The sequence below is a fragment of the Cibotium barometz genome, chromosome 47 (assembly GCF_041138505.1).
Source record: "Cibotium barometz isolate CiBa-2024 chromosome 47, ASM4113850v1, whole genome shotgun sequence".
Classification (NCBI taxonomy): domain Eukaryota; kingdom Viridiplantae; phylum Streptophyta; class Polypodiopsida; order Cyatheales; family Cibotiaceae; genus Cibotium; species Cibotium barometz.
In genome coordinates this window covers 24,411,609-24,420,448 of record NC_141092.1, presented here as the reverse complement: position 1 = coordinate 24,420,448, position 8,840 = coordinate 24,411,609, and the positions used below count along the sequence as shown (strand labels likewise).

The 8,840-nt window shown below is 42.3% G+C and overlaps 1 protein-coding gene across 1 annotated transcript; it reads left to right on the top strand.

Annotated features, from left to right (window-relative positions):
* Positions 1 to 3,896: 3,896 nt before the first annotated feature.
* Positions 3,897 to 5,440, top strand: LOC147611533 (thioredoxin F1, chloroplastic-like). The gene is made up of 3 exons (XM_086784642.1): positions 3,897 to 4,562; positions 4,857 to 4,956; positions 5,054 to 5,440. Exons 1-3 carry the CDS (start codon positions 4,168 to 4,170, stop codon positions 5,195 to 5,197), a joined length of 639 nt encoding a protein of 212 aa, XP_086640768.1. The 5' UTR covers positions 3,897 to 4,167; the 3' UTR covers positions 5,198 to 5,440.
* The last annotated feature ends 3,400 nt before the right edge of the window (positions 5,441 to 8,840 follow it).

Below are 8,840 nucleotides of genomic sequence, written 5' to 3'. Positions count from 1 at the left end.
AACTATGCCAAATCATGTTAATATCATGGGTGATGCCATTATAAATATTAATACATTTGGTATACATTGACGTATGATTGGAGCCTCCAATGTTTGTTACAGTTGGTTTGTATGGAAGGGTGATTCATGGGTTACTTATGCCTAGCAAACATGTGTGTGGTGATGGTTTGTATACTTATGAAATATTTGTTTACCAATTTGTTGTTGTAGGTGAAGAGGATTCAAAAGATTGAGGAGAATACACACAATATTATTTGTTGGCACACATTTTGTAAATAAGCTTTGTATATACATGTGCTAGCTTGTGCACATTTTGATTTGTTTTGAAAAGCTTTGATTTATCAAGTTTAGACTTGAACTTTAATTCTTTTGTAAAGCGTGATATGCTTTCACCCTAGCCTCAATTTATGGACACTCTATTTTGAGCATAAGAGAGTGCCATGCAATTAAAAGCACTTTTTGTATTTTTAGAGGCCATGTCCTATTTTGGAATGAAATACTTACATAAATACTTGTGCGGGGAGAGGCCACACACATGAGGGGGGGTGATTGCACCCATTGTTAGAGTCACTATCCTGAGCTAAGTATTTTATTTGTTATTTATTCAATTATTGAATATGTTAAATTTGTGGTCTTTGATGAGTTAATTGGGTTGAATAATCTATTTCCATGCAACTTCCTATTTTCTCTATTTTCCTAGAAATGGATCCTTGTCTCTCTCTCTCTCTCTCTCTCTCTCTCTCTCTCTCTCTCTCTCTCTCTCTCTCTCGGTTGGATGTGTAGAGTAAGATGAATAGATTATTAATCCCATAGGTCAGCCATGACTTATTGCCTCATTACATTTGTCACTCCACCTTCACTTTTTGTGATTCCCTTATTGTTTCCTATTTGTTTGTCTTCCTTTTTGCCTACTTGAGTACTTAACAAACACACTTTTAGTACTCCTTTAGTTACCTTATTTTGGCACACTCTTGAGTACTTAACAAACACACTTTTAGTACTCCTTTAGTTACCTTATTTTGGCACACTCTTCTACTTGTGGGGGTTTGTGATCTGGAGGATTTAGCACGAGAGACATGTTGACAAATATCTCATTGTAGGATGAAGAGGGCCACATGGTGGGTTTTGATATATATATATATATATATATATATATATATATATATATATATATATATATATAGAGAGAGAGAGAGAGAGAGAGAGAGAGAGAGAGAGAGAGAGAGAGAGAGTAGGCCACTTATTATCTTTTCGAAAAATCCGTCAACATTTTTAGGTTCCACATGGATATGTATAGTTATGGGAGAAGGTGAGGGCAGGACTTACACCGTTTGGTGATATTCCTCAGTTGGAGGATTAGCAACCTTGGTTAGATTGAGCATTTCGAAAGCCTCAGGACACTGTCCAGCAACATACAACAAATCAAGTGTACCATATGATGGTGGAAGGTGAGCGTTAAATCATCACTGAGAAGGCTAATAAGGTAGGGCACATCAGGAAAAGTAGGGCCTACCGAAAGGAAGTAATCTTACAGGGTTGATGGTCTAAGATTCCATATCAAGGGAAGGTGTTTCTATGGAACATGCTAGTTAAAGGCCTACCATTGGGGGATGAGTTACGAAAGCGACGGATTGCTTCTGCTAATTATATGTTTTGTACTACATGCTTAGAAACATGCCTACATCTTTTCATTTCATGTCTGGTTGGGCAAAGAAGGTGTGGGATTTCCTTTCTCGCGTATGGATTCCATTGATAGATAGGCTCGTAAAGGTTAAAGATTGGATTTTTGTTGGCAAGATTTCGAATGGGTCGGATAACCCACCCTTTAGGATCTAAGCAAACCTTGTAAGTAAAATCGTCCCCACCACCAACAAGGTGTTGTGATTATTTAGATAGTGATACCTTTGCCAAATAGTAAAGAGGTTCTTGAAAAAAGGAATGCCTTCATATTTGATACAAAAGTTGGTATTACAGCTCACATAGGTTGTATAAAGGGCTACTATTGTGGCAAGTCTCTTCCTTGTGTGAGCTCATTTGGTGGAGAATGACACGGCTATATATTGGATGAGGGTACTCTGAGCTACACCTATGGTTCGAAGTAATTAGTGAGGAAAAGCTAGTACATCACCTGGCGGCCGTGTGGCCATTTGTAAAGTAGTTTTTGGTAATATATCTTCCTTCTATTACGAGAGAGAGAGAGAGAGAGAGAGAGAGAGAGAGAGAGAGGGAGAGAGAGAGAGGGAGAGAGAGGTTGGGAGCATTTTCCTTTTGCCACATGGATCCCTATGTGAGATGGGGCATTTCCATATGGAAAGAAAATGGAAGCAAGCTTAAGCCACTTGAAATTATTTCCATCATAAATTATAATCAAGAAGACAAATAAGCAAACTCACTTCATCTCTACTCTCTCTCTCTCTCTCTCTCTCTCTCTCTCTCTCTCTCTCTCTCTCTCTCTCTCTCACACACACACACACACACACACACACACAAATTATAATCAAGAAGAGAAACTTTTCTACACAAAGCATATAAAGGAGTATTTTTTACATTTAATCAATATTTGTTTTGGCATAAAAAAAATAACATTTAAAAAATGCAAAACCCTTATCAAAATCAACCTGGGTGCAAGGAGTGAGGTTTGAGTGGGTGTTTTAAAAGAAAGCATTTATGTTCTAATGAAAAAAACTATGTGTATTTGTTTACAAAAACATTTCTTTCCTAATGAACAAAACTATGTGTACTTGTTTATGAGAACATTATGTCTCTCTCAGAGATGCGTTTGGGTGTGTACCGTTCATGCCCATCTTGATAAGACCTTTAAAAGTTATCTAATTATTCCGAGCAATATTGGTGGGAATGTGATATGTAAGGATTTATTTATGAGGAGAAGGCTCTAAGGATGTGATATGAAGCAATGTGACTCATGGCAAGTTACAAAGATGTGATATGAACTAAGGTGACTAGTAATGCAAATGGGATTGTGATTTTAAAAAATGATTAATAAGGAGAAGGCTCTAAGGATGCGATATGACTCATGGCAAGTTGCAAAGATTTGATATGAACTAAGGTGACTAGTAATGCAAGTGGGATTGTGATGAAAAATGGTGAATAAGGAGCAAGTTGTAAGATGTGAAGCAATGTGACTTACAACCAAGCTTCAACATGTGATATGGAGGAGACTTCTCAAGAGGAGGTTATTGTTGGTATAAAGCAAGGACTTGTGTTGTGTGGTCACAAATAAACTTGCCCATATTAAAATGAGAGAAAATATATATTGAACCCTGATGTGAGTAGACTAATATATGAGGTCTCCAAAGTGTATGAGGGCATAAGCATGGAGGGCCCTTCCCCCATGCTCACAAATAATCTTGGGGCATATTAAAACGAGAGAAAATATGTACTGAATCTTGATGATTAGACTAATATCTGAGGTCTCCCTAGAGAGGGCCCTTCTCTGAATCTTGATGATTAGACTAATATTTGAGGTCTCCCTAGAGAGGGCCCTTCTCTCATGAGCACAGTGGGATCCTTCTCAATTGCTAGATGAGTAGGCCCCTGAGTCGGCCCCCATTTGAAGAGATGAGCCTTGAGGTGGGGCTTAGGAGGTTTCATTGGTGGAATGAGAAGATATTCCACATGGTGAGAAAGTTGGGAGGGCCCTTTAACAAGTACCTTGAGATATTTAGATCCATTGCTTACATTTTAAAATAAAAATTTGACGACCCAACTTGTGTTACAAGAAACAACTGTTCACATGTGGGAACCGCCACACACGTGGGAACAGGTAAGGGCGTCCATACACGTGGTGCGTCGTGGGGAGGGCGGGGAGGGAGGGTCAATATCACCGCGGTTTCGAAAGCTTTGTGTGTGTTGGGTATAAGTACCGGGTCGTGCCCTGGCTGGTGGCGTAGCTGTTCTCTCGAGATCAGCGGCCTCGCTTGGCGAGAGGTTAGGCTTTTTGCCTGTGCATCACAGAGAGTCGGTTGCAGCTTTTACACAGAGAGCTCTCTGTGTAGAGACGAGCTCTCCTTCATTGATGTGTAACAAGTATTGTCTGGTTGTGTTGGCTGGTTGTAGACAGAGGGTTAGCCTCCGTCTCGATTACCAGTTCTGCGGCATGCGAGCTCCATTTTTGTAAGCTCTGCAGTGCCTTCACTGTGTCTAGCTATGGCATTGTATATCCCTGCCCCCCGCCCTGCCGGCGTTGGGCGGTTGGGCTTACCGGAGGCTTCCTCTTCCTCTTCCTCTTCTGCTTCCACCGCCCTTCGGCTCTCTTCTTCCACTACACGCTTCTCTCCGATTGCCTCTGCCGGAGTGTCCACACACTCGGCACCTGCCGTGCCGCATTCTGCCCCTGCCCTGCCGCAGGGGGTGCAGCAGTTCTCGACGGGCCTGCTGCAGTGCCCAACCAGGCCGCAGCGAGTTGTTGAAGGTGATTGGAACACGCGAATGCTGTTCAACAGAGGTCGGCAGTCTGTTAAGGATGTGGACAAGGACACGTTCTGGCCAGCGGTCGAGGCTGCCGGCGACAAGCTCGTGGTTCTCGACATGTATTCCCGATGGTCAGTCGCTCTCTCTCTCTCTCTCTCTGTCTGTCTGTGTCTCTGTCTCTGTCTCTGTTATTGTGTTGTAATAATATATGTCTAATTCCCTGCCTTATATTGGAGATCTTAGCGTCCTTTGCATCTTAAATTTAAAGGTTTTGCAGATTTGAGGAGATCTAGGTAGAACAGTAGCCTTCCAATCTATCATTGTGATTGAATCATATGATTGTTATCAATCTTATAATTCAAGGAGTCATTAAGCATAGGGAGAGGTGTTAGAGTCCCCACTGATGTGCAGAATGTTTTATGCAGGTGTGGTCCTTGTCGCTTAATATATCCAAAGCTTGTGAAACTGTCAGACAAGTATACCGATGTCGTCTTTTTGAAGCTTGACTGCAAACCTGAGAATAAGGTAAGGTTGCTCTAGATGCCTAATCTCCTCCTTAAATATGTCGGAATCATGATCTATCCATCTCTCAAAATTTGCCCTGTTTTGTCTGTTGATTCAGCCTCTCTTCAGTCAGCTGGGCATTGGCATTCTTCCCACGTTCAAGATTTTTAAGAACAATAACGTGGTGTCTGAGGTGAAAGGAGCGAAGTATGATGAGCTTGTTCTCAAAATTGAGAAGGCTAGAAATAGCCAAGACGCCTAATCATGGGTCAGAGTGCCGTTGTAATTCCTCTGAACGGGAATGTCCATGATTATATCCCCTCTCTCACACCATGAGGTCACCCCTTGCACAGATGATAGATCTTTTGGCACTCGTGGTATCTCTGTATGATTTGAAGTACAGAGTAGATCAATAACACATTCTCTCTCTGGCTTTTTGTTTGTAAGGCAGTAAGTCTTCGAAATTGTGGTTGTGAAGGAGGAAGAGAGGATAATCTTAGAGCTCGCTCCTAACTTGTGCCATATTACTTAAAGTTGCTATATTCCTGCAACTTGTCAAATATTGTGAATTTTCCTAGATCCCCCCCACCCTTCTCTCTCTCTCTCTCTCTCTCTCTCTCTCTCTCTCTCTCTCGCTGCGTCTGCAGAGTTGTCTATCTGTCTCTGATCTTTCGGTGTCATGGAGGCACACGGTACTCACAATTTGTGTCTAATCTTTGTAAAGGTAAATTGAGTCATTATTTTTTTGGTTGGTAGAGAGAGAGAGAGAGAGAGAGAGAGAGGGGGGGGGGGGGGGGGTCTCATCTTCGGGTGTCATGGAGGCACACGGTACGCACAATTTGTGTCTTCACCCTTTGGCTGGCCAGGAATCTTTGTAAAGGTAAATTGAGTCATTAAATTTTTGGTTGGTTGGTTGAGAGAGAGAGAGAGAGAGAGAGAGAGAGGGGGGGGAGGTTGGATTTCTATTTGAAGGGTCTTAGTGCCTTGAGGGTATGCTAGCCTGCCCCGAATAGTTTGCATCTATATGGGGAGGAGGTGCAAGGAGAGGCAAAACACGGACTTATGGTAGGCACCCTCGGAACGTACTCACGCATTGGGTAGGAATGTTAGGCCTTCCCGAGTGCGGCGAGGGTCTATGAGTGCCAAGTGTCTCGGGGGTTGTCCTCCCTGCTTTGACAATGATCGGACTGAAAATGTCTGAAAACGGTGATTGGATCGAGAACGGTGGAAAAATTGGGTAGGCATGTTAGGCCTTCTTGAATGCTGGCAAGGTCCTGTGGATGTTGAGTGCCCCGGGGGTTGCCCTCCCCGCCTTGACGATGATTGGATGGAAAACGATGGAAAAACGGTCTAATCGGATCGAAAACAGTGGAAAAATGATCGTTTTTCCATTGATTTTGATTTGAACATTGTCAAGGTGGGGAGGGGAATCCCCGGGGCACTCGGCACCCACGGAACCCTGTCGGCATCTGAGAAGATCTACGTTTTTCCACCGTTTTCGATCTGATCACCGTTGTCAGTCCGATAATCGTCAAGGCGGAGAGGACCGTTTTTCTACCATTTTCAATCTGATCATCGTTGTCAGTTTGATCATCGACAAGGCGAGGAGGGCAACCCCAAGGGCACCCAACACCCACAGAACCTCGTCGGCATCTGGGAGACCTAACGTGCCTACCTGGTCATGAGTGCGTTCTTAGGGTGCCTACCATGAGTCCGTGCGTTGCCTCCCCTTGCACCTACTCCTCATATAGATGCAAACTATTCGAGGTGAGCTAGCATACCCTCAAGGCACCAAATCCCTTAGGATAGAAATCCCATCTCACCAGGGGGGGGGGGGGGGAGGGGTAAAAGTGTTATAATCCTGTAACGTGGAGCTTTGCTTGCATGAAGAGCCCCTACATCATTTCAAGTAACGAGGAGTTTTCATGTAAGAACCTTGCATCATGTTACGTAATGTTTCTCATCACATTGAGGAAGGCTAAAACCCTATCTCCATGATGCTTAAATTGTAGGTGTGTCCAAAATTGTAATCTTGAATTTTAAACCCTAGCTACACGTGATTAGAAACTTAATCTGTACTAACACTCGCTTTAATTATAGGTGTGCCTAGCTGTAACCATGAAATCTTAAGCCCTAGTTATACATGTAATTGGAAATTTCTTCTTTATTTGTTAATAAAAAACAAAGTAGGAAAAAATATTTTCTCTTACCTCATCTATATCCACACTTGGTAAACCAAGTGACATCATGAATATATCAAGAAGGATCTATGGTTGGAAAGGCGTTGCGATCAAGATTTGATCAACACCATTGGATCCCCAAGTGAACGAGTAAATTGTGGTTAAACCCAAGGGTAAACTAAAGATGAACTCACAAGGTGAATGAGGAGACCTTTTCGACAAGAAAGTGAACTAGGGAAATGTTCTCTGGTTAAAAAGTAAACTAGCGAGCAAAATATCAAGATTTAAATTTAGAAACACTCTCCACTACCTGTTGGAAAGTATAGCATAGTGGTTACATGTTGAAAGCTTGAGCAGATCTGAGAGTCTAGATTAGGCAAGATCGTGACGCTTGTTTTTAGCCTAAGATCTCTCTTGATTCATAATGTGTCATTTAGTCTTGTGGCTTAGTGAATCTTTTTGAAAGAATGTGGCATTTCTTGAGTTTCACTCTTCCCAAAGTCTTGCATATTTGATAAATATCTTTTTGAACGATTCACACCTCCCAAAGTCTTGAATATTTGATAATAGGCAAAAGTAGTTTATATTCACATCCTTGGATTGAAGTCCTAATCATTAGGCTGTAAAGGTGGAGTCTTGAACATTGGGCCGAAAGGTTCATGTGTGAACTAGCCATTGAGGGCATTGCAACGTGGTATCACCTTCTCGAGTCACACCCGTTCCACGTATCCTCGACTCGGCCCCATGGCCTTGTGATTTGCGGTCTTTTCTACCTCGAATCCATGATCCAACTGGCTCCACCTCATCCGCCCATTGACTCGGCATGGTCCATTTTTGTATCGGCATACTTGCTTCAAGATGGGAAGGGCATTCCCCGAAGCATGTGGTACCATCTAACTCCTATAGCAACATCGGAGGCCTAATGTGCGAGTGTATTTTGTGTGTGTGTAAATATGAGTCCATGCTTTTTGCCTCTTCTTGCACATCATCCCCATATAGAAACGCATGATATTTGGTGCGGCCTAGCATACCCCTAAAGTCCCTTGGATTTGAGGTTGGTTTCCCAACCTCACATAATTCCAACTCCTTACCATTCAGTTATTTGGATTAAGTTAGTCTTACAGCTAATTGGACCAAGCTAGCCTATCATTGAAAGCTTGATATGCCTACCATTCAATTTCAAAACCCCTAATTACAAGATAACTTCATCAAGACATGTCTACCATCTTCTATGTTACATTAACATTTTTGGCAAATTCTATCAGTCTGATTTCTTCTACCAAATGATGGTATACCTCATATGGTCACTTTCCAAAGAAACATTTTCATTCTCATAGGGATCTTTGAATGTCAAAGTAGCTCTCGCCTACTTCTTTAGGTGTTTAAGCCCCATCTAACCTTCCAATTTTCATTACTATGTGATGCATTTATCAATGCAACAATTGTTTCTGAGTACACTTGCATGACAGTTGCATTGATCAAAGGGGTTTCATTGAGACACTGCCAATCCTTTAACTAGCTCTCCTTACTAGTAGTGGATATCAGTAGTTCATACAAATACACCCTCTTGACGATCTAGAAGATGAAGAACTAGTAGTTGATGGGTCGGGCTTGCCGTTCAGTTTCGCCATGGAAGCTAATGTAGGACTCATTACTGGCTCTTACAAGCGAAATGAGCTCGTCTTCATCACACATGAAGCTCATGCACCGAGGCCCTTGCAGCAT

Bases quoted from the DNA above. Each gene is read 5' to 3' on its own strand.
- LOC147611533 (XM_086784642.1), top strand. From the start codon at position 4,168: ATGGCATTGTATATCCCTGCCCCCCGCCCTGCCGGCGTTGGGCGGTTG. The intron at 4,563-4,856 runs GTCAGTCGCTCT...TGTTTTATGCAG, and splicing joins CTCGACATGTATTCCCGATG to GTGTGGTCCTTGTCGCTTAA. The intron at 4,957-5,053 runs GTAAGGTTGCTC...CTGTTGATTCAG, and splicing joins ACTGCAAACCTGAGAATAAG to CCTCTCTTCAGTCAGCTGGG.